We start from the raw sequence: 25984 nt of genomic DNA, 5'->3' as shown, positions 1-25984 counted from the left end.
TGGAATATTACTCAGCCATTAAAAAGAATGCATTTGAATCAGTTCTAATGAGGTGGATGAAACTGGAGCCTATTATACAGAGTGAAGTAAGTCAGAATGAAAAACACCAATACAGTATACTATCGCGGGCGTGTGCAACATCTGCTGGATCATCAAAAAAGCAAGAGAGTTCCAGAAAAAAACATCTATTTCTGCTTTATTGACTATGCCAAAGACTTTGACTGTGTAGATCACAATAAAGTGTGGAAAATTCTGAAAGGGATGGGAATACCAGACCACCTGACCTGCCTCTTGAGAAACCTGTATGCAGGTCAGGAAGCAACAGTTAGAATTGGGCATGGAACAACAGACTGGTTCCAAATAGGAAAAGGAGTACGTCAAGGCTGTATATTGTCACCCTGCTTATTTAACTTCCATGCAGAGTACATCATGAGAAACGCTGGGCTGGAAGAGGCACAAGCTGAAATTGAGATTGCCTGGAGAAATATCAATAACCTCAGATATGCAGATGACACCACCCTTATGGCAGAAAGTGAAAAGGAACTAAAAAGCTTCTTGATGAAAGTGAAAGAGGAGAGTGAAAAAGTTGGCTTAAAGCTCAACATTCAGAAAACTAAGATCATGGCATCTGGTCCCATCACTTCATGGGAAATAGATGGGGAAACAGTGGAAACAGTGTTAGGCTTTATTTTGGGGGGCTCCAAAATCACTGCAGATGGTGATTGCAGCCTTGAAATTAAAAGACACTTACTCCTTGGAAGGAAAGTTATGACCAACTAGATAGCATATTAAAAAGCAGAGACGTTACTTTGCCAACAAAGGTCTGTCTAGTCATGACTATAGTTTTTCCAGTGGTCATCTATGGATGTGAGAATTGGACTGTGAAGAAAGCTGAGTGCTGAAGAATTGATGCTTTTGAATTGTGGTGTTGGAGAAGACTCTTGAGAGTCCTTTGGCCTGCAAGGAGATCCAACCAGTCCATCCTCAAGGAGATCAGTCCTGGGTGTTCATTGGAAGGACTGATGCTGAAGCTGAAACTCCAATACTTTGGCCACTTGATGCGAAGAGCTGACTCACTGGAAAATACCCTGATGCTGGGAGGGATTGGGGGCAGGAGGAGAAGGGGACGATAGAGGATGAGATAGCTGGACGGCATCACCAACTTGATGGACATGAGATTGGGTAAACTCCGGGAGTTTGTGATGGACAGGGAGGCGTGGTGTGCTGCGATTCATAGGGTCATGAAGAGTCAGACACGACTGAGCGACTGATCTGAACTGAACTGAACTGAATGCATATATATGGAATTTAGAAAGATGGTTACCATGACCCTATATGCGAGACAGATAAAGAGACACAGATGTATAGAACAGTCTTTTGGATTCTGTAGGAGAAGGCGAGGGTGGGATGATTTGAGAGTATAGCTTTGAAACATGTATATTATCATATGTGAAACAGATTGCCAGTCCAGGTTCTATGCGTGAGACCAGGTGCTCAGGGCTGGTGCACTGGGATGACGCTGAGGGATGGGATGAGGACGGAGCTGGGAGGGGGATTCAGGATGAGGAACACATGTACACCCATGGCTGATTCATGTCAATGTGTGGCAAAAAACACTACAATATTGTAATTAGCCTCCAATTAAAATAAATAAATTAACAACAACAACAAAGAAGATACACTGATGGCAAATAAATACATAAAAATTGCTCAACACCATTAGTCATTAGGAAAATTCAAATTAAAGCTACACTGAGCTTTCACTACATAGTAATTAAAATGGCTAATTAAAAAACCCTGACAACTACAAACACTGATGAAGAGGCAGAAACAACTAGACCTCTAATACATGTCTGGTGAGAACACACTGGAAAATATTTTGACTTGGTAATATTTTAATGAAATTAAACATATATTTATCATAGTATTTAGTAATGTCACTCCAAGGAATCAAAGAGAAATAAAAATTAATCTTTGCAGAAAAATTTGTGTGCAGTTATTGTGTTTACTTGAGTTTGTAGTATAATCGTGAATAGAAATGGTGAGAGTAGACATTCTTGCCTTTTTGTTTGTAGCCTTGAGTTTATACAACTTTGTCTTAATTACTATAGCCTTGTAATAATTATTAGTACATTGTAGAAAGCTACGTTTTCTATCAAAATCCATGGCTCCTCTTGGCCTTTTCTATTTCTATTTTAATTTTATACTCAATTTGTGACGATCCACTCAAAATATGAAGAGGCATTTGATTGGAATTACATAAATTAACTTAGAAAGAATGAAATTTATATAATATTGAAAATTCCAACCCATAAATTTGGACTTTCTCTCCATTAATTCTAGTCTTTATTGAGTCTGTAACAAAATTTTATAATTTTCCCTGCATAGGTCTTTCATATCTTTTGTCATGTTTTCCTAGGTTTTTGTTTCTATGATACTGTATAATTAGTATGCTTTCTTCTTCTTTTTCCTTGAAAGGAAAGAGAAAATAATATTTTCTGATTTATTTTTAAAATTTAGTTATCAAGGCCCATCAAAGATGTGCTTATATGACAGTCTCTTCAAAATATCTATCAGGATATTAACAAGACAACTATATCTTTTCTTTTATGCTTTAATTGAGACCTGATTGACATACAACATTATGTTAGTTTTTAGTGTATAACATAATGATTTGGTATTCGTTATATATTGTGAAATGATCATTGTAAGTTGTGATAATATCCAGCCTTGCTTTTGATCTTAAGGGAGGGACATTCAGTCTTTTAACATTAAGTAGAGAGTTAGCTGTACGTTTTTTACAGGTGCCCTTTATTGGGTTAAGGAAATCCTATTTCCCATTTTGCTGAAAAGAATAGATGCTGAATTTTGTCAAGTTCTTCTTATACAACAATTGAGATGATCACATGATTTCCTTCTCTAATGTTCCGATCTGGGAAGTAATAGTGATTCATTTTTAAATGTTGGACCAGCCTTGTATTTCTAGCATAAACTCCACTTGATTATTATGGGTTATCCTTTTAAATATACCTCTAGATTGAATTTACTTATATTTTATTGGTAATTTTAGCATCTGTTCTCATGGGAAATGTTGTCCTGTGGTTTTCTTTTCTTATAATGCCTTTGTTTGGATCTGGTTCCGAGTAATACTGATTTCGTAAGCTGAGCTGGAAAGTGTTCTCTCCTCTTCTGTTTTCTGGTAGAGCTTGGGCATGACTGACATCTACTCTCTAAATGTTTGGTTGATTTTGTGAATGAAATTACCTAGGCCTGATTTTCCTTTGTTGGCAGCTACTGTATTGTGTTTTGATGAGGATTTGGGGCTTTAGAATTGAACAACCGCAAATTCATGTGTAACTATTCATTTCTCCCTATATTCTCTTTGAACTTCAGTTTCTTCATCTGTAAAATGGGTCACTGTGAGATTAAATAACAGTATATATCAGTTGGTTATCACTGTGATATATATACTACATTTGTATATTTTAACTTATTCACATTTTAATATTATAGTACTTACTACTTTTACAGATAAGAAAACTATTACAAACAGAAATTAAATAACTTCCCCAGGGTTACTCAGGTAGCACATAATGAGGCTGGGATTTGAATTGAGCCTGTCTGGTTCCAGAGTCCTTGCCTTTAATCACTGCTGCTGCTAAGTCACTTCAGTCATGTCCGACTGTGTGTGACCCATAGACAGCAGTCCACCAGGCTCCCATATCCCTGGGATTCTCCAGGTAAGAACACTGGAGTGGGTTGCCATTTCCTTCTCCAAAGCATGAAAGTGAAAAGTGAAAGTGAAGTCGCTCAGTCATGTCCGACTCTTAGCGACCCCATGGACTGCAGCCTACCAGGCTCCTCCATCCATGGGGTTCTTCAGGCAAGAGTACTGGAGTGTGTTGCCATTGCCTTCTCCTTTTAATCACTAAGAGGCACTAACTATAATAATTGTTATCCCATTGTTGAGTATTAGCACAGACAATATATGTAAGCAGCTAAATCTATGCTAATTCAAGGTTGTTGTTTAATACACTGGTATGTGAAGAACTGACTCGTTTGAAAAGATTGAAGGTGGGAAAGATTGAAGGCGGGAGGAGAAGGGAACAACAGAGGATGAGATGATTGGATGGCATCACTGACTCAATGGACATGAGTTTGAGTAAACTCCGGGAGTTGGTGGTGGACAGGGAAGCCTGGCATGCTGCAGTCCATGGGGTCGCAAAGAGTCATGACTGAGTGACTGAACTGACCTGATTGTTATTCATAACACAAATTAATATTACTTTGAACAAAGTTGAGTACTTCAAAATATTTTCAACCTGTCAAAGACATTTTGTTATACAAAATTGTTATACAATCAAGTACGTTGTATTGAAAATTTATCACAGTGAAATTCCATACATATTTAATGCACTTAAAAAAGTCATATTGTGAACATCAAACTTTACTAGGAATAGCAACTTGAATTTTTGCCCTTGTTCAACTCTGTACTTCTGTGTAATTCTAGTAATTAAACTTCTTGAAAAGTTTGCAAATCCTTACAATAGTAAAAGGAAGAGTATCTGTTTCTACCACTTTGATATTAGTTGTTGAGTGGCTTAAAAAGAGAAGCATTTGAACACTCTTGGAAGAATTTAGCTAGGACTAATGTTAAATATAAATATTTAGTGTTATAGTTTAAAAATTAGAATCTTATATTAACATTAAGTATATTATTATATATGTATTTTGATTTAACTGTGAACATTGTATTTACTGTGACTTCATAGAGATAGATGCCATTAATTTCAGGTTTTCAGATCTTCATGGTGATTATTTAGGCTTAGCATATTTATTTATTTATTTTGGCCCATGAGATGATGACTACCATATGCCAAAACATTAGGTTCATTTTATTTATTTGAAAATTATAAAGAATAATCTAAAAAGTAGAATTACAGGTTCAAAAGTGCCTTGTCCTATCTTTCAGTCAGCAAGACTTATTTTAATATTTTTAATGATAGATCTTATTATGTCAATACATATAATGGCATAATGTATGTACACCATTAATGAAAACTGGGAATGGTTCAGAATATTGTACATGGGGCATTTTGACAGGGAAAGACAAGAAAAACTTTCTCTTGTGAATTGTAATAGTTTTTTTGTTATTTTGTTTTCTGCAGAATGTTAAAAGCTAAGGAACAGTGTTAATTCTGGGAAAATATAATAAAATTGCTTTGTTTTTTAATTGTAGCTGACTTTGGCCTGGCAAAGCAAAAACAAGAAAGCAGTAGACTTACATCTGTTGTGGGAACAATTCTGTACTCCTGGTAAGGACAGTTATTTTATGGTTCTCAAACATCATTCTTAACTGGTTTGGGCTTTCATTTCTTTTCTTGGTGTGCAAAGGAAAGACATTTACCTCTAATAAGTTTTCTTCAATTAGCCAGGTAATACACATGTGTAGAATCGTGCCATTACATATTTAAAATAACCAACTATATCTTTCCTTTACGGTAACTCTGCCCCTCAATTACTTGTAATTGAAATGATCCTCAGCACACAACAGGTGTACAAAACTTGTTGAATGAATCTGTGAATGAACTAGTAGACTTGGTTTGCAACATGACACTTGGAACATTTAATTGCACCTATTGTATACATGATTCTTTTATTCATCTATAGACATTCAAGGTCAAGGAAAGGGTTTTTAAAGTCCTAATGCTTGTCCTAGCATCGGGCAAATAATAGGTTCAGAATAAATTTTATTATGTGAATGAATAAATGATGATATATTTACTTATACGTGTATTTACAAAGTTGGTTGCTTCTCGGGTAAATGAGTGTTATTTTGATGAATTGAGACTCTTTAGCATGGTTTTAGGGTTCCTTTGCAATTCACTAATTATCATGAAGTGAGAATCTTCCTATGCTGATCATATGTCATTTGTTCTGAATCTGTCAAACAGATATGGTAGTCTGTAGATGCAGCAGATTTCAGGGAAATATTCTGAAATCTCATTCATCAGGTCAAACAATCAAGACACTTCCATCTTTGTTTTTTAACCTAGTCTATTGCACAACAGAGCCCTGGGGATAGGGTTCAGAATAAATCTCCAAGGAGGGTGGAAGTTGGAAATAACAGCCCTTTTTTACAAAGTCCTTTCATACAAGAATATGTCAAGTAGTATTTTTGAGGGATCAATTTTCATTTATTTGGCTAGTGTTATTGAAACTAGCTTCATGAGAAGATGCAGAGACTGGTGGACCAGTCTACAATTGTACCTTGAAAACTGAAGGTTTATCTGTGCACTTAATCTCTTAATAATAAGGATATGACTCAACTACTACTTGTTGCTGGTAGAATAATTTTCTTTTGTTCTACTTCTTACTCTTTTTCAGAAATAATAAAAACTTAATCACAAAAGTGTTAAGTAATCATATATTCCTGAACAAGTAAAATGCAAACTAAAAGTAAGCAGATTTATTCCCAAGACTGTGAATTAATAAGCTTAGAATTGCTAATATGATAATTTTGTGTGTGTGTTGAGGTAGGGTGGAGGAGCCAGGAGATCTGTACAGTATGTAAGAAGAAATCTAAAACATGACAATTATTTTGTCTTATTGGCCCAAAGATAGATTCACGTTTCCTTTTAACTTTCAAATTACCTATAGATTTAGGAAAGCTGAACCTCTTAATATGGTTAAGCTATTGTTTCATTTAGGAATATCACAAATATATGACCATAAAGCTCTTTTTTAAAAAAGCTCTCTTTTAAAAAAACTGCTTTAAAATGTTTACTTCTACTCCCTTATCCCACTTTCCTCTTTCCTGGTTGTTAGAAATGTTTTTCCAAAAGACAAGGATCTAAGTGAAATAGTTTATTTAGCAGGTGGTCCCATGAAATACTAGGGGGCTGGGGAGGGAATGAGACACAGAAGAGAAAGCAGCCAGTAAGGAACTATTAATAATCAGATCTGTAGATTGTGATCTGGGATATAGTACATGAGATGTTTCAGAGTGGTCCTATATACCAAATGAAAGGTAGGAATGTTTCTTCTTTTCCCAGCCACAAGTGGTTGAGGACTACTCCACTGACCTTTAGACACTCCTGGCCTCCTGGGGTGGGGGCTGGGAGGAAGCCCCCGGGTAGAGAGTCATGTGTGATGTTAAGGATATGCACTGGAAATGTCAGCTGTATAAACTCTTAAATTTTTATTGTTGCAAATTTAAGATGGTTCCTAATACATCACTTCACAAGTCCAGCTACTTTTGAATTTTCTTATATCCTTCTCTTCGAGCTTTCTCTGAGTTTGTGAATATGACAAAAGTAAAACCAGTATCTTTCACAGTCTCTGCCTTGATATTTGCACCTTCATGCCTATTCCCCTCCACATTCTATGGTTGTTTTTGTTCAGTTGCCAAGTCATATTTGATTCTTTGTGACCCCAAGGACTGCAGCACACCAGGCTTCCCTGTCCCTCACCATATCCTGGAGTCTTCCCAAGTTCATGTCCATTGCATCAGTGATGCCATCCAACCATCTCATCCTCTATCACCCTCTTCTTGTTCTGCCCTCAATATTTCCCAGCATCAGGATCTTTTCCAATGAGTCAGCTCTTTCCATCAGGTGGCCAAAGTATTGAAGCTTCAGCTTTAGCATCAGTCCTTCCAATGAATTCAGTTCAGTTCAGTCTCTCAGTTGTGTCTGACTCTTTGAGAACCCATGGACTGCAGCACGCCAGGCCTCCCTGTCCATCACCAACTCCCAGAGTTTACTCAAACTCATGTCCATTGAGTCGGGAAAGCCTCATCAAGAGGCTTTTCAGTTCCTTTTCACTTTCTGCCATAAGGGTGGTGTCATCTGCATATCTGAGGTTATTGATATTTCTCCCGGCAATCTTGATTTCAGCTTGTGCCTCTTCCAGCCCAGCATTTCTCATGATGTACTCTGCATACAAGTTAAATAAGCAGGGTGACAATATACAGCCTTGAGGTACTCCTTTTCCTATTTGGAACCAGTCTGTTGTTCCATGTCCAGTTCTAACTGTTGCTTCCTGACCTGCATATAGGTTTCTCAAGAGGCAGGTCAGGTGGTCTGGTATTCCCATCTCTTGAAGAATTTTCTACAGTTTGTAGTGATCCAGTGAGTAGTCAAGGTTGATTTCCTTTAAGACTGACTGGTTTGATGTCATTGCTCTCCAAGGGACTCTCAGGAGTCTTCTCCAGCACCACAGTTCAAAAGCATCAATTCTTCATTGCTCTGGCTTCTTTAGGGTCCAACTCTTACAACTGTATATGACTACTGGGAAAACCATAGCTTTGATTTACAGACCTTTGCTGGCAAGATGATGTGTTTGCTTTTTAACACGCTGTCTAGGTTTGTCTAGGCTTTCCTGCCAAGAAGCAGTCGTCTTCTAATTTCATGGCTGCAGTCACCATCCATGGTGATTTTAGAGCCCAAGAAGAGGAAACCTGTCAGTGCTTACACCTTCTCTCCTTCTGTTTTTCATGAAGTGATGGGACTGGATGCCGTGTTCTTTGTTTTTTGAATATTTAGTTTTAAGCAGGCTTTTTCACTCCTCTCCTTTACCCTCATCAAGAGATTCTTTAGTTCCTCTTCACTTTCTGCCATTAGAGTGCTGTCATTTGCATATCTGAAGTTGTCAATAGTCCATGTTCTGTAATCTCTGTGTAATTTTTATAAACTCCTTTGAGCCAATTAATTTGACCTGGAATGCCTCATTCAAGCTTCCCTGAGTTTAATGAGCTTGATCTTCCCATATCAGTTTGCTCTTTTTGGCTTTGTTTGTTCAGGTATTAACTTATTTAATAGAAGAAAGTTCTTTCTCAACATTTACAGGCAGTGCCTCAGAGCATTCTTTATTCTGAATCTCAGCTGCTAGATAAGTGGTTGTGGGCACTGGAATGATTGTGATGGAACAGAAGTTTCATAAAATTTCTTTGTCTGATTGGATTCATTATTAGGCAGGTCTTTATTATCCTTTTCATGGAAAATAATCTCCTAATATAATCTTTGGTTATGTTTTTTATCTCTATGTTTTACTCCAATTCCAGAGTCTTAAAATAGTATAATTCCTTCAACTTCATTTTCAGAGCAGATTTTAGAGTTTGAAGCTCTGAGAAACATTTTAGGCTACTTCGTGTGTGCATGCATGTTAAGCTGCTTCAGTTGTGTCTGACTCTTTGTGACCTTATGGACTGTAGCCCTCCAGGCTCCTCTGTCAATGGGATTCTCTAGGCAAGAATAAGGGAGTGGGTTGCCATGCCCTCCTCCAGGGGATCTTCCCAACCGAGGGATCAAACCTGTGTCTCTTGTATCTCCTACATTGGCAGGCAGGTTCTTTACCACTAGCACCACTGGCTAGTTCTTCCTAGAATATATATTTGGAATTTCTGGATAATAAACAAGTATGATCTCATAAAAGCAGATAACTTGGACTAATCTTGGAATGGGGATTCTTTGAGACTTCATTGCTTAGTGTAATCCCATTTGTATTATTACATTAGATAATTAAAAGTTGGCAAATTTTTCACTGGATGGATCAAAATAAACCTGTAGGAAAACCTGAACAAGTAGAGACACATTGAAACCTGCCTAACTAGACTGTTCTTCCCAAGGTCTTAAGGAATCTCTGAGCTCTGAGAGTCTTAACTGGCCTAAAATACTTCAGTAGCTTCCAGCTGCTCACGATTCACAGACCGAGTCCCCAGATGGGCTGCAGGTGGACAGCCCTGCTCCCTGCCTTTGCCAGCATCCTGCTGTCCCTCCAACCCAGATGTCACTGCTCTTAGCTGAACCCTGTGTGTTCCCTGTAACCACAGGGCTTTGACATGTGCTGCCCCCTCTGCCTGGGATACTGCTTTCCCCATTTGTCAGCTGGTAAGCTCTTCTTACCCTTTACCTCTCAGCCAGAACACGCCTCCTCAGGCAAACTCCCCAAAACAGGACAGGATGCCCCTGGCCTACACACACCATGCACTCATCCTTCACAAGGTGAACTTTTATATTTATTTTGTCATAGGCCACCATCCCCAGCACTGAGCCCAGAAACATATACTATATGAGTGTTCCACTACTTGTATGATTATGCCCAGAACCTGAAATAATGGAGATATCGTTATTGTTACTCAGTCTCTCAGTTGTGTCTGACTCTTTGCAACCCATTGGGCTGCAACACGCCAGGCTTCCCTGTCCTTCAATATCTCCTGGAGTTTGCTCAAAGTCATGTCCATTGAGTTGATGATACAATGCAACCATCTCATCCTCTGTCACCATCTTCTCCTGATCTCAATCTTTCCTAGCATCAAGGTCTTTTCCAATGAGCTGGCTCTTCACATCAGGTGGCCAAAGTATTGGAGCTTCAGCTTCAGCATCAGACCTTCCAATGAATATTCAGGGGTGATTTCCTTTAGGATTGTCTGGTTTGATCTCCTTGCTGTCCAGGGGACTCTCAAGAGTATTTCCAGCACCACAGTTTTTTTTTTTTTTTTTCAGTCATATGAAAGGTATTACATTTTCTTTCTTTTTTTTTTTTTTTCATTTATTTTTATTAGTTGGAGGCTAATTACTTTACAATATTGTAGTGGTTTTTGCCATACATTGACATGAATCAGCCATGGATTTACATGTGTTCCCCATCCTGATCCCCCCTCCCGCCTCCCTCCCCATCCCATCCCTCTGGGTCTTCCCAGTGCACCAGCCCTGAGTACTTGTCTCATGCATCCAACCTGGGCTGGTGATCTGTTTCACTCTTGATAGTGTACTTGTTTCAATGCTGTTCTCTCAGAACATCCCAACCTCACCTTCTCCCACAGAGTCCCAAAATCTGTTCTGTACATCTGTGTCTCTTTTTCTGTTTTGCATATTGGGTTACCGTCTTTTTAAATTCCATATATATGCATTAGTATACTGTATTGGTCTTTATCTTTCTGGCTTACTTCACTCTGTATAATGGGTTCCAGTTTCAATCATCTCATTAGAACTGATTCAAATGAATTCTTTTTAAAGGCTGAGTAATATTCCATTGTGTATATGTACCACATCTTCCTTATTCATTCGTCTGCTGATGGGCATCTTGGTTGCTTCCATGTCCTGGCAATTATAAACAGTGCACCACAGTTTGAAAGCATCAGTTCTTCAGTGCTCAGCCTTCCTTATGGTCCAACTCTCACATCCATACATGACTACTGGAAAAACCACAGCTTTGACTATATGAAGCTTTGTCAGCAAAATGACGTCTCTCCTTTTTAATATGCTGCCTAGGTTTGTCATAGTTTTTTTCCAAGATGCAATTGGATTGGTCAAAAAGTTCAGTTGGGTTTTTCCATGGGCTCTTATGGAAAAACCCTAATGAACTTTTTTGACTAACCCAATATAATAAAGGAAATTTCTCCCTCCCACTGTAACAAACCACTCTACCCCAACCCCCTGCCCCTTAGCTGTACTTTAGATTTCCAAAGTTTGCCTGCCCCGCTGGTAGAGCAACTGCTTACTTCCTTCTTCTCTATGTTAAATGTCCTTTCTACAGAGAGGTTATCCTGGTCACCCACCCCACATAGCAGCCTTTTTCAGACTCTACCCCTTTATCTCTTCATAGCACTTGGCTCTCTCTGTCATTATGTTGTTTTTTAATTAGTGTATCATGTGTCTCTCACTAAAATACAAACTCCCCAACAGTAAAGCTTTCGGCTGTTTTGTTCACCATTATTCCCCTGCTCCTCTAGGAGCAGACTGACAGAATCCTAATAAATATTCTGAATTAATAATAATAATAGTTGTTATTATTATTATCAATAATTATTAAGTCATTCTGACTTTGTCTTTAAATGTCTTTTTGAAACTTTATGGAAGAGTAATTGGGAAAATTTAACAAATATAATTGTATATGTTTAAAGTATATAACCGTGATTTGATATACATTTGTGAAATGATTATCAAGATCATTATAATTAACAAATTTGTCACCTCACATAATTAACCCTTTGTTGTTCTGATAATGTTAATATCTACTCTCTAGGACTTTTAAGTACACAATAGCATGTTATTAACTGTAGTCACTATTAGATGCTCAGAACTTACTCTTCTCATAACTGAAAATTTGTTCCCTTTGACCTGTATCATCCTTTTTCTTTCCCCCACCCCTGCCCAACCCATGGCAACCACATTCTACTCTCTATTTCTATAGAATCAGCTTCTATAATTTCTCTATAGAATCAGCTTCTATAATTTCTCTGACTTATTTCAAATAGAGTAATGTCTTTCTGTTTCATCTATGTCATTGTAAATGAGATTTCCTTCCTTTTAATGGTTGAAAATATTCTATTGTGTATATATATTTATACACACACATACCACATTCTTTGTTTAATGTGATTAAAAATCCATGTGCATTTTTATCAAGCTCTAAAGCACTAACAGTTTTTTAATTGAAGTATAGTTGATTTCCCATATTATGTTACCTTCAGGTGTATAGCAAAGTGATTCATATTTTTGCAGATTATAATCCATTGAAAATTATTACAAAATCATTGGTATAATTCCCTGTGTGACCTAGTATATCCTTGTTGCCTATCTATTTTACATATAGTAGTGTGTATCTGTTAATCCAATACTTCAGATTTGTCCCTTCTCACTTCCTTCCCCTTTGGTAACTGTAAGTTTGTTTTCTATGTCTGTTGCATCTGTTTCTGTTTCACATATACATTTGTTTGTATTATTGTTTAGATTCCACATATAAGTGATGTTATACAGTATGTCTTTCTCTGTCTGACTTATCTCATCTGACTTATCTCACTGAGTATAATAATCTCTAGGTTCATGCACATTGTTGCAAATGGCAGAATTGTATTCTTTTTAAGTGGCTGAGTAGAATTCCATTGTGTGTGTGTGGATGTGTGTATATATATATATATATATATATATGTACACACACATATATATGTATATATATATAATCACATCTTTTTTATTTAAAAAATTTATTGATAATATTGGTTTATAATATTAACATAAATATCATGTGTAAAATGTTATATTTCTTTTTTGGTATATGGTACAATGGGCTCACCACCAAAAGTTTAGTATCTGTCACCATACAACTGACCCTCTTGGTCCATTTCACACTCCCCTTGCACCTGTTCCGTTTGGTAACAAGTGCTCTGTTCCAGGGATCTCCAGATAGTTTGGCTTGGTTTGTTTGTTTATTTTTGTTTTGCTTCCTTGTTTGTTTTTATATTCCATATATGAGTGAAATCATGCTGTATTTGTTTTTCCCCACCTGACATTTAATTTAGCATAAGATTTCAAGGTCCATCCATGTTGTTGTAAGTGGCAAGATTTCATTTTTGTGGCTGAGTAGTATTTCATTACACACACACACACACATCTCACATCTTCTCTATCCATCATCTTTTGATGGCACTAAGATTGTTTCCATATCTTGATTACTGTAAATAATGCTGTGATGAACATAGAAGTGAGTATAAGTTTTCAAAGTATTTTTATCCTTGAATAAATATCCAGAAGTGGGATACATAGATTATATGGTAGTTTTGTTAAGTTTTAAAGGAATCTTTATACTGTTTTTCATAATGACTGCACTGATTTTAAATGTTGTAATTTTATTAATTATACTATGCTATACACCTTCTCTCATAATTCTTTTTTAAATTAAAGTTTAATCTATGTACAATGTTGTGCCAATATCTGCTGTATAGGAGAGTGACTAAATTATAGAAACATATACATTCTTTTTAATATTCCTTTCCATTTTGATTTCTCCCAAGAGATTGGATCTAATTTCCTATGCTATACAGTAGAACTTTGTTGTTTATCCATCTAAATGTAATAGTTGTATCTACCCATCCCAAACTCCGAGTACATCTCTTTCCCTCCCCCCAACCATTAGCAACCACAAGTCTGATCTCTATGTCTGTGAGTCCATTTCTGTTTTGTAGATAGGCTCATTTGTGCCATATTTTAGATTCCAAACTTAAGTGATACCATGGTATTTGTCTTTCTCTTTCTGACTTACTTTACTTAGCATGATAGCTAGAGTTGGATCCATGTTACTGCAAATGGCATCATTTCATTCTTTTTTATGGTTGACGAGATCTGATAGAGAGCCTGATGAACTATGGACAGAGGCTTGTGACATTTTACAGGAGACATCCCCATGGAAAAGAAATGCAATAAGGCAAAATGGTTGTCTGAGGAGGGCTTACAAATAGCTGTGAAAAGAAGAGAAGCAAAAAGCAAAGGAGAAAAGGAAAGATAGTCCCATTTGAATGCAGAGTTCCAAAGAATAGCAAGGAGAGATAAGAAAGCCTTCCTCAGTGATCAGTGCAAAGAAATAGAAGAAAACAACAGAATGGGAAAGACTAGAGATCTCTTCAAGAAAATTAGAGATATCAAGGGAAAATTTCAGGCAAAGATGTGTTCAATAAAGGACAGAAATGGTATGGACCTAACAGAAGCAGAAGATATTAAGAGGTGGCAAGAATACACAGAAGAACTGTACAAAAGAGATCTTCATGACCCAGATAATCACAATGGTGTGATCACTCACCTAGAGCCAGACATCCTGGAATGTGAAGTCAAGTGGGCCTTAGAAAGCATCACTATGAACAAAGCTAGTGGATGTGATGGAATTCCAATTGAGCTATTTCAAATCCTGAAAGATGATGTTGTGAAAGTGCTGCACTCAATATGCCAGCAAATTTGGAAAACTCAACAGTGGCCACAGGACTGGAAAAGGTCAGTTTTCATTCCAGTCCCTAAGAAAGGCAATCTGAAAGAATGCTCAAACTACCACACAATTGCACTCATCTCACACGTTAGTAAAGTAATGCTCAAAATTCTCCAAGCCAGGCTTCAGCAATACGTGAACCGAGAACTTCCAGATGTTCAAGCTGGTTTTAGAATAGGCAGAGGAACCAGAGATCAAATTGCCAATATCTGCTGGATCATCGAAAAAGCAAGAGAGTTCCAGAAAAACATCTATTTCTGCTTTATTGACTATGCCAAAGCCTTTGACTATGTGAATCACAATAAACTGTGGAAAATTCTTCAAGAGATGGGAATACCAGACCACCTGACCTGCCTCTTGAGAAACCTGTATGTAGGTCAGGAAGCAACAGTTAGAACTGGACATGGAACAACAGACTGGTTCCAAATAAGAAAAGGAGTACATCAAGGCTGTATGTTGTCACCCTGCTTATTTAACTTGTATGCAGAGTACATCATGAGAAACGCTGGGCTGGAAGAGGCACAAGTTGGAATCAAGATTGCTGGGAGAAACATCAATAACCTCAGATATGCAGATGACACCACACTATGGCAGAAAGTGAAGAAGAACTAAAGAGCCTCTTGATGAAAGTGAAAGAGGAGAATCAAAAAGTTGGCTTAAAGCTCAACATTCAGAAAACTAAGATCATGGCATCTGGTCCCATCACTTCATGGGAAATAGATGGGGAGACAGTAGAAACAGTGTCAGACTTCATTTGTTTGGGCTCCAAAATCACTGCAGATGGTGATTGCAGCCATGAAATTAAAAGACGCTTACTCCTTGGAAGGAAAGTTACGACCAACCTAGATAGCATATTAGAAAGCAGAGACGTTACTTTGCCAACAAAGATCCGTCTGGTCAAGGCTGTGGTTTTTCCAGTGGTCATGTGTGGATGTGAGAGTTGGACTAAAAAGAAAGCTGAGCGCTAAAGAATTGCTGCTTTTGAACTGTTGTGTTGGAGAAGACTCTTGAGAGTCCCTTGGACTGCAAAGAGATCCAACCAGTCCATCCTAAAGGAGATCCGTCCTGGGTGTTCATTGGAAGGACTGATGTGGAAGCTGAAACTGCAGTACTTTGGCCACCTCATGCGAAGAGTTGACTCATTGGAAAAGACGCTGATGCTGGGAGGGATTGGGGGCAGGAGGAGAAGGGGACGACAGAGGATGAGATGGCTGGATGGCATCACCAACTCGATGGGCATGAGTTTGAGTAAACTTTGGGAGCTGGTGATGGACAGGAAGGCCTGGCGTGCTGCGATTCATGGGGTTGCAAAGAGTCAGACATGACTGAGTGACTGAACTGAACTGATCTGAGTGTTCCATTTATATATACCACATCTTCTTTATCCATTCTTCTGTTAATTTAGGTTATTTCCTTGGCTATTGTGAATAGTGCTACCATGAATATAGGGGTGCATGTATCTTTTTCAATTGTAGTTTTGTCTGGGTATATGCCCAATAGTGAGATTGCTAGATCATATGGTAATTGGATTTTTAGTTTTCTGGGGGACCTCCATGCTGTTGTTCACAGTGGCTACACCAACTTACTTTCCCACCAACAGTGTAGGAGGGTTCCCTTTTCTCCACACCCTCCCCAGCTTTTGTTATTTGTAACTCTTGAATGATGGCCGTTCTGACTGATATGAGGTGGTACCTCATTGTAGTTCTGACTTGCATTTCTCTAGTAGTTAGTGATGTCGAGTGTCTCTTCATAGGTCTCTCAGTCATGTGTACATCTTTGGAGAAATGTCTATATAGGTCTTCTGACTATTTTTTTTAATTGGGTGTTTTTTGTTGTTGTTTTATGTTTTATGTTGTTTTATTGTGGTTTCCTTTGCTGTACAAAAGCTTGGAAATTTGATTGTTTATTTGCTTGTTTTTGTTTTTATTTCTATTGCCTTAGGGGCAATAAGAAAACATTGGTATGATTTATAGCAGAGAATGTTTTTCCCATGCTTACTTCTAGGAGTTTTATAGTTTCATATTTTATATTTAAGTCTCTAAGCCATTTTGAGTGTATTTTTGTGTATGGTGCGAGGGTGTGTTCTAACTTCACTGATTTACATGCAAAGATTTGTGCAAAGTATTTTTTGGTGCAATTTAAAAAGGTATTATTTTTTTACATTCCATTTTTAATATTTCATTGTTCATATAAAGAAATGTAAGTGATTTCTGACAGTTAATCTTGTACCCTGCTATTTTGCTAAATTCATTTATTGGATATAGTAGCTTTTGTGTGAAGTTCTTAGGGTTTCCTATATGTAGTATCATGTTACCTGTCATATAGTGACAATTTTACCTCTTCCTTTCCAATTTGGTTACCTTTTACTTCTTTTTCTTGTCTAATTTCTGTGGTTAATACTTCCAATACTATGTTGAATAGAAGTGGTGAGAGTGGGTATCCTTGTCTTGTTCCAGATTTTAGTGGGAAGGCTTTCAGCTTTTAACCATTGAGTATTATATTGACTATAGGATTGTCATGAATAGCTTTTAATAAGTTGAGATATGTTCTCTGTGTACCCACGTTTGATAAGTGTTTTTTTTTTTCTTATCATGAATGAATGTTGAATTTTGTCAAATGCTTTTTCTGCATCTATTGAGATGATCCTGTGTTTTTTTAACCCTTCTTTTTTTAATATGGTGTATTACACTGACTGATTTGCATATATTGAACTCACTTTATAAACTTGGGATGAATCCCAGTTGGTCATGGTGTATGATCTTTTTTCATGTTCTTGTCTTTTGGTCCGACAGTAATGTCTGACTCTTTGTGACCCCATGAACTGCAGCTTTCTTTTTTTTTTTTTAATTTTTTTATTAGTTGGAGGTTAATTACTTCACAACATTTCAGTGGGTTTTGTCATACATTGATATGAATCAGCCATGGATTTACATGTCTTCCCCATCCCAATCCCCGCTCCCACATCCCTCTCCACCCGATTCCTCTCGAAACATCCCACCCTCGCCTTCTCCCAGAGAGTTCAAAAGTCTGTTCTGTATTTCTGTGTCTCTTTTTCTGTTTTGCATATAGGGTTATCGTTACTATCTTTCTAAATTCCATATATATGTGTTAGTATGCTGTAATGTTCTTTATCTTTCTGGCTTACTTCACTCTGTATAAGGGGCTCCAGCTTCATCCATCTCATTAGGACTGGTTCAAATGAATTCTTTTTAATGGCTGAGTAATATTCCATGGTGTATATGTACCACAGCTTCCTTATCCATTCATCTGCTGATGGGCATCTAGGTTGCTTCCATGTCCTGGCTATTATAAACAGTGCTGCGATGAACATTGGGGTGCACGTGTCTCTTTCAGATCTGGTTTCCTCAGTGTGTATGCCCAGAAGTGGGATTGCTGGGTCATATGGCAGTTCTATTTCCAGTTTTCTAAGAAATCTCCACACTGTTTTCCATAGCGGCTGTACTAGTTTGCATTCCCACCAACAGTGCAAGAGGGTTCCCTTTTCTCCACACCCTCTCCAGCATTGATTGCTTGTAGACTTTTGGATAGCAGCCAACCTGACTGGCGTGTAATGGTACCTCATTGTGGTTTTGATTTGCATTTCTCTAATAATGAGTGATGTTGAGCATCTTTTCATGTGTTTGTTAGCCATCTGTATGTCTTCTTTGGAGAAATGTCTGTTTAGTTCTTTGGCCCATTTTTTGATTGGGTCATTTATTTTTCTGGAATTGAGCTTCAGGAGTTGCTTGTATATTTTTGAGGTTAATCCTTTGTCTGTTTCTTCATTTGCTATTATTTTCTCCCAATCTGAGGGCTGTCTTTTCACCTTCACTTTTCCTTTGTAGTGCAAAAGCTTTTAAGTTTCATTAGGTCCCATTTGTTTAGTTTTGCTTTTATTTCCAATATTCTGGGAGGTGGGTCATAGGGGATCTTGCTGTGATTTATGTCGGAGAGTGTTTTGCCTATGTTCTCCTCTAGGAGTTTTATAGTTTCTGGTCTTACATTTAGATCTTTAATCCATTTTGAGTTTATTTTTGTGTATGGTGTTAGAAAGTGTTCTAGTTTCATTCTTTTACAAGTGGTTGACCAGTTTTTCCAGCACTACCTGTTAAAGAGGTTGTCTTTTTTCCATTGTATATCCTTGCCTCCTTTGTCGAAGATAAGGTGTCCATAGGTTCGTGGATTTATCTCTGGGCTTTCTATTCTGTTCCATTGATCTATATTTCTGTCTTTGTGCCAGTACCATACTGTCTTGATGACTGTGGCTTTGTAGCAGAGTCTGAAGTCAGGCAGGTTGATTCCTCCAGTTCCATTCTTCTTTCTCAAGATTACTTTGGCTATTCGAGGTTTTTTGTATTTCCATACAAATTGTGAAATTGTTTGTTCTAGTTCTGTGAAAGATACCATTGGTAGCTTGATAGGGATTGCATTGAATCTATAGACTGCTTTGGGTAGAATAGCCATTTTGACAATATTGATTCTTCCAATCCATGAACACGGTATGTTTCTCCATCTGTTTGTGTCCTCTTTGATTTCTTTCATCAGTGTTTTTTAGTTTTCTATGTATAGGTCTTTTGTTTCTTTAGGTAGGTATATTCCTAAGTATTTTATTCTTTTTGTTGCAATGGTGAATGGTATTGTTTCCTTAATTTCTCTTTCTGTCTTTTCATTGTTAGTATATAGGAATGCGAGGGATTTCTGTGTGTTAATTTTATATCCTGCAACTTTACTATATTCATTGATTAGCTCTAGTAATTTTCTGGTAGAGTCTTTAGGGTTTTCTATGTAGAGGATCATGTCATCTGCAAACAGTGAGAGTTTCACTTCTTCTTTTCCTATCTGGATTCCTTTTACTTCTTTTTCTGCTTTGATTGCTGTGGCCAAAACTTCCAACACTATGTTGAATAGTAGTGGTGAGAGTGGGCATCCTTGTCTTGTTCCTGATTTCAGGGGAAATGCTTTCAATTTTTCACCATTGAGGGTGATGCTTGCTGTGGGTTTGTCATATATAGCTTTTATTATGTTGAGGTATGTTCCTTCTATTCCTGCTTTTTGGAGAGTTTTAATCATAAATGAGTGTTGAATTTTGTCAAAGGCTTTCTCTGCATCTATTGAGATAATCATATGGTTTTTATCTTTCAATTTGTTAATGTGGTGTATTACATTGATTGATTTGCGGATATTGAAGAATCCTTGCATTCCTGGGATAAAGCCCACTTGGTCGTGGTGTATGATTTTTTTAATATGTTGTTGGATTCTGTTTGCTAGAATTTTGTTAAGGATTTTTGCATCTATGTTCATCAGTGATATTGGCCTGTAGTTTTCTTTTTTTGTGGCATCTTTGTCTGGTTTTGGAATTAGGGTGATGGTGGCCTCATAGAATGAGTTTGGAAGTTTACCTTCTTCTGCAATTTTCTGGAAGAGTTTGAGTAAGATAGGTGTTAGCTCTTCTGTAAATTTTTGGTAGAATTCAGCTGTGAAGCCATCTGGTCCTGGGCTTTTGTTTGCTGAAAGATTTTTGATTACAGTTTCGATTTCCTTGCCTGTGATGGGTCTGTTAAGATCTTCTATTTCTTCCTGGTTCAGTTTTGGAAAGTTATACTTTTCTAAGAATTTGTGCATTTCATCCAAGTTGTCCATTTTATTGGCATAGAGCTGCTGGTAGTAGTCTCTTATGATCCTTTGTATTTCAGTGTTGTCTGTTGTGATCTCTCCATTTTCATTTCTAATTTTGCTAATTTGGTTCTTCTCTCTTTGTTTCTTAATGAGTCTTGTTAATGGTTTGTCAATTTTGTTTATTTTTTCAAAAAACCAGCTTTTAGCTTTGTTGATTTTTGCTATGGTCTCTTTAGTTTCTATTGCATTTATTTCTGCCTTAATTTTTAAGATTTCTTTCCTTCTGCTAACCCTGGGGTTCTTCATTTCTTCCTTCTCTAATTGCTTTAGGTGTAGAGTTAGGTTATTTATTTGGCTTTTTTCTTGTTTCTTGATGTAAGCCTGTAATGCTATGAACCTTCCCCTTAGCACTGCTTTTTCAGTGTCCCATAGGTTTTGGGTTGTTGTGTTTTCATTTTCATTCGTTTCTATGCATATTTTGATTTCTTTTTTGATTTCTTCTATGATTTGTTGGTTATTCAGAAGCGTGTTATTTAGCCTCCATGTGTTTGAATTTTTAACAATTTTTTTCCTGTAATTGAGATCTAATCTTACTGCACTGTGGTCAGAAAAGATGACTGGAATGATTTCAATTTTTTTCAATTTTCCAAGACTAGAGTTATGGCCCAGGATGTGATCTATTCTGGAGAAGGTTCCGTGTGCACTTGAGAAACAGGTGAAGTTGATTGTTTTGGGGTGAAATGTCCTATAGATATCAATTAGGTCTAGCTGGTCCATTGTGTCATTTAAGGTTTGTGTTTCCTTGTTAATTTTCTGTTTAGTTGATCTATCCATAGTTGTGAGTGGGGTATTAAAGTCTCCCACTATTATTGTGTTACTATTAATTTCCTCTTTCATACTCGTTAGTGTTTGCCGTATATATTGTGGTGCTCCTATGTTGGGTGCATATATATTTATGATTGTTATATCTTCTTCTTGGATTGATCCTTTGATCATTATGTAGTGTCCTTCTTTGTCTCTTTTCACAGCCTTTATTTGAAAGTCTATTTTATCTGATATGAGTATTGCGACTCCTGCTTTCTTTTGGTCTCCATTTGCATGAAATATTTTTTTCCAGCCCTTCACTTTTAGTCTGTATGTGTCTCTTGTTTTCAGGTGGGTCTCTTGTAGACAGCATATATAGGGGTCTTGTTTTTGTATCCATTCAGCCAATCTTTGTCTTTTGGTTGGGGCATTCAACCCATTTACATTTAAGGTAATTATTGATAGGTGTGGTCCCGTTGCCATTTACTTTGTTGTTTTGGGTTCACGTTTATACAACCTTTCTGCATTTCCTGTCTAGAGAAGATCCTTTAGCATTTGTTGAAGAGCTGGTTTGGTGGTGCTGAATTCTCTCAGCTTTTGCTTATCTGTAAAGTTTTTTACTTCTCCTTCATATCTGAATGAAATCCTTGCTGGATACAGTAATCTAGGTTGTAGGTTATTCTCTTTCATTACTTTCAGAACGTCCTGCCATTCCCTTCTGGCCTGGAGGGTTTCTATTGATAGATCAGCTGTTATCCTTATGGGAATCCCTTTGTGTGTTATTTGTTGTTTCTCCCTTGCTGCTTTTAAGATTTGTTCTTTGTGTTTGATCTTTGTTAATTTGATTAATATGTGTCTTGGGGTGTTTTGCCTTGGGTTTATCCTGTTTGGGACTCTCTGGGTTTCTTGGACTTGGGTGACTATTTCCTTCCCCATTTTAGGGAAGTTTTCAGCTATTATCTCCTCGAGTATTTTCTCATGGCCTTTCTTTTGGTCTTCTTCTTCTGGGACTCCTATGATTCGAATGTTGGGGCGTTTCACATTGTCCCAGAGGTCCCTGAGGTTGTCCTCATTTCTTTTGATCTTTTTTTCTTTTTTCCTCTCTGCTTCATTTATTTCCACTATTTTATCTTCTACCTCACTTATCCTATCTTCTGCCTCCGTTATTCTACTCTTGGTTCCCTCCAAAGTGTTTTTGATCTCATTCATTGCATTGTTCATTTTTAATTGACTCTTTTTTATTTCTTCTAGGTCTTTATTAAACATTTCTTGTATCTTTTCAATCTTTGTCTCCAGGCTATTTATCTCTAACTCCATTTCGTTTTCAAGATTTTGGATCATTTTTATTATCATTATTCTAAATTCTTTTTCGGGTAGATTCCCTATCTCCTCCTCTTTTGTTTGACTTGGTGGACATTTTTCATGTTCCTTTACCTGTTGGGTATTTCTTTGCCTTTTCATCTTGTTTAGATTGCTGTGTCTGGAGTGGGCTTTCTGTATTCTGGAGGTCTGTGGTTCCTTTTTATTGTGGAGGATTTATCCAGTGGGTGGGGTTAGACGATTGGCTTGTCAAGGTTTCCTGGTTAGGGAAGCTTGCGTCGGTGTTCTGGTGTGTGGAACTTGATTTCTTCTCTTTGGAGAGCAATGGAGTCCCCAGTAATGAGTTTTGAGATGGGTGTATGTGTTAGGTGTCACCTTGGGCAGCCTGTATGTTGACGTTCAGGGCTATGTTCCTGCGTTGCTGGAGAATTTGCTTGGTATGTCTTGCTCTAAAACTTATTGGCTCTTGGGTGGTGGTTGGTTTCAGTGTAGGTATGGAGGCTTTTGGACGGTCACTTATTGCTTAAAGTTCCATGTAGTCAGGAGTTTTCTGGTGTTCTTAGGTTTTGGGCTTAAGTTTCCTGCCTCTGGATTTCAGTTTTATTCTTCCTGTAGTCTCAGGACTTCTCCAACTATACAGCACTGATAATAAAACTTCTAGGTTAATGGCAAAAAGATTCTCCCCCATTAGGGACACCCAGAGAGGTTCACAGAGTTACATGAAGAGGAGAAAAGGGAGGAGGGAGATAGAGATGAGCAGGAGGAGAAAAAGGGGGACTCAAGAGGAGAGAGACAGATCTACGCAGCTGTCTGTTCCCAGAGTGTTCTCCGTATCTCAGACACCTACAAAGATTCACAGAATTGGATTGGGAAGAGAAGGGGAAAGGAGGAAATAGAGGTGTCCCGTGGTAGAAAACAGAGAGTCAAGATTGGGAGAGAATAATCTTTGGTTTAAAGATAGGGCTTCTCTTCCTTTTTTTTTTTTTTTTTTGTAAGGTTATAGTGTATTGAAAATGAAAATTAAGGAGTAGTAGAGGAGTACTAGAGGACTTTAAAAGAAATAAGAGAAAAAGAAAAATAGAAAAAAGAAGAGAAAAAGGAAAGAAAAAAAACAAACAAAAAAAAAAAGTAAGAGAAAAAAAAATTTTTTTTTCCCTAATTAAAAAAATCGTAAAAATCGATGAAAATGAAAGTGAAAGAGTAATGGGGGAGTAATAGGCAATTTTAAAGGAAAATAAAAGAGAAAAAATAAAAAAAGAAAAAATAAAAGAAAAAAGAATTTTTTTTTTCCTTCCTTCCTTAGAAAAAAAAAAAAAGTAAAAATATATCTAGGAATTTCTCTGGAGCTGTTGCGGTCAGTGTGGGTTCGGCTCAGTTTCAGATAGCTCCTCGTTCCAGCTTACATTTCTCAATATCTATAGGGCCCTTCCGGTGTAGTCCATGTTTTCTACGGGGATTTTTATCTGTTGCACCAGTCCCTTCTGAAGCGGTTCCCTTTGTTTATTTGGCTTCTGTTTGCCGGTCTCTTCAGAGCCTCATTTCCGCCCTGACACAGGCGGGCGGAGGTGGACTCTTATTCAGGTAGCTAGTTCCGTCGCGCTGCGGGGCGGGGCTTGCGCGGCGGGGAGGGGCCGGCGCTGCCGGGCGGGGCTGACGCTGCTCTCTCCGTCTGCGGTGCTCAGGCTCCCGGCTGTTCTATATGGAGCGCGCCCCGCGCTGCGCGAGGTTCCAGCCCTCGGGTGTTCCACAAAAGCGCGGAAGGAAAAGCTGCGCCTGCTCTCTGTGCCTTCCCCGTCAGAGGGGTCCAGGCAGCCAGGGGCTTGGTGGGCGCACTCTCCCCAGGTGTGGCGCACCCACTCCCTTCCACGGACCCAGTCCCAGTTTCCGCTGGCGCCAGTCGGGTGCGCGCGCCTTCTGCCCTCCGGGTCCCCAGCCCCAGTCCCCGCCCGCGCCGGTCGGGTGCCTGTGCCCTGCGTCTCGCCGCGACCTTCCCCTGCCCCCTGCCTCCTGCCTCCGGCGGGGCTGGGTCGGTCCGTAGCGTGCGAGCTCTTCTCTGGACTTTCTCGGTCCCTTTGTTCTGTGAACGGCCGGCAGTGTGTTCCGGCCGGTTAATTTTCTCTCTCTCTTTTGGTCTCCCACAGTTCAAGTTGGCAACTCACAGAAGCTCCCTCCGATTGTCCTCAGGGCACTCAGGCCCGGACCCTACCCCAAGCAATGCCGCCTAAGACTCCCTTCCCGGGACGGATCTCCGTCCTTAGCTCTTTTGTCTCACTTTTTATCTTTATATTTTGTCCTACCTCCTTTCGAAGACAATGGGCTGCTTTTCTGGGCGCCTGATGACCTCAGCTAGCGATCAGAAGTTGTTTTGTGAAGTTTGTTCTGCATTCAGTTATTCTTTTGATGAATTTGTAGGAGAGAAAGTGGTCTCCCCGTCCTACTCCTCCGCCATCTTGGCTCCTCCCCCCTGAACTGCAGCTTTCCAGGCTTCCCTGCCCTTCTCTATCACCTGGAATTGGCTTAAATGACTCATGTCCATTGAGTCAATAATGCCATCCAACCATCTCATCCTCTGTCATAGGGTTCTCTTCTTGTCTTCAATCTTTCCCAACATCAGGGTCTTTTCCATGAGTCAGCTCTTCACATCAGGTGGTCAAAGTATTGGAGCTTCAGCTTCAGCCTCAGTCCTTCCAATGAATATTCAGGGGTGATTTCCTTTAGGATGGACTGGTTTGATCTCCTTGCTGTCCAGGGGACTCTCAGGAGTATTCTTCAGCACCACAGTTTGAAATCATAAGTTCTTTGGTGCTCAGTCTTCTTTATGGTCCAACTCTCACATCTGTAAAAACCATAGCTTTGACCCTATGGACCTTTTTGTGTGATGGTGAATTCAATTTGCTGTTATTTTGTTGAGAATTTTTGCATCTATATTCATCAAAGATATTGGTGTGTAATTTATCTTTTGGTGGTATGTTTGTCTGGTTTTAGTATCAGGGTGTTTGTGGCTTCATAGAATGTCTTTGGAAGTGTTCTTTCCTCTTCAGTCTTTTGGAAGAATTTGAGAAGAATCAGTATAAGTTCTTTGAATGTTTGGTAGAGTTTGCCTGTGAAATCATCTGGTCCTGAATGTTTGTTTCTAGGGAATTATTATTATTATTACAGATACTATTTCACTTCTAGTGATTAATCTGTTCAAATTCTCTTTTCTTCTTGATTTAATTTTGGTGGGCTGAATGTTTTTAGAAAGTTGCCCATTTCTTATAGGTTGTCAAAGTTATTGGCATATGGTTGTTCATAGTATTCTTTTATGGTTTTTATTTTTATTTATTTTTTATTTTATTTTATTTTTTTATTTTTTTTATTAGTTGGAGGCTAATTACTTCACAACATTTCAGTGGGTTTTGTCATACATTGATACGAATCAGCCATAGAGTTACACGTATTCCCCATCCCGATCCCCCCTGCCACCTCCCTCTCCACCCAATTCCTC

General features: G+C 38.2%; 1 protein-coding gene across 7 annotated transcripts in view; it reads left to right on the top strand.

Annotated features, from left to right (window-relative positions):
- The window catches only part of NEK10 (NIMA related kinase 10), a 322723-nt gene that overhangs the window by 123821 nt on the left and 172918 nt on the right, over positions 1-25984 (top strand). For all 7 annotated transcript variants that reach the window (XM_061127634.1, XM_061127631.1, XM_061127638.1 and 4 more), the window contains one exon: positions 5240-5315. In XM_061127634.1, coding sequence (XP_060983617.1) covers positions 5240-5315 — 76 coding nt within the window. The remainder of the gene's footprint in view (positions 1-5239; positions 5316-25984) is intronic.

The sequence above is a fragment of the Dama dama genome, chromosome 24 (assembly GCF_033118175.1).
Source record: "Dama dama isolate Ldn47 chromosome 24, ASM3311817v1, whole genome shotgun sequence".
In the NCBI taxonomy this organism is placed as follows: Eukaryota; Metazoa; Chordata; class Mammalia; order Artiodactyla; family Cervidae; genus Dama; species Dama dama.
This window is presented reverse-complemented; position numbering and strand designations above follow the sequence as displayed.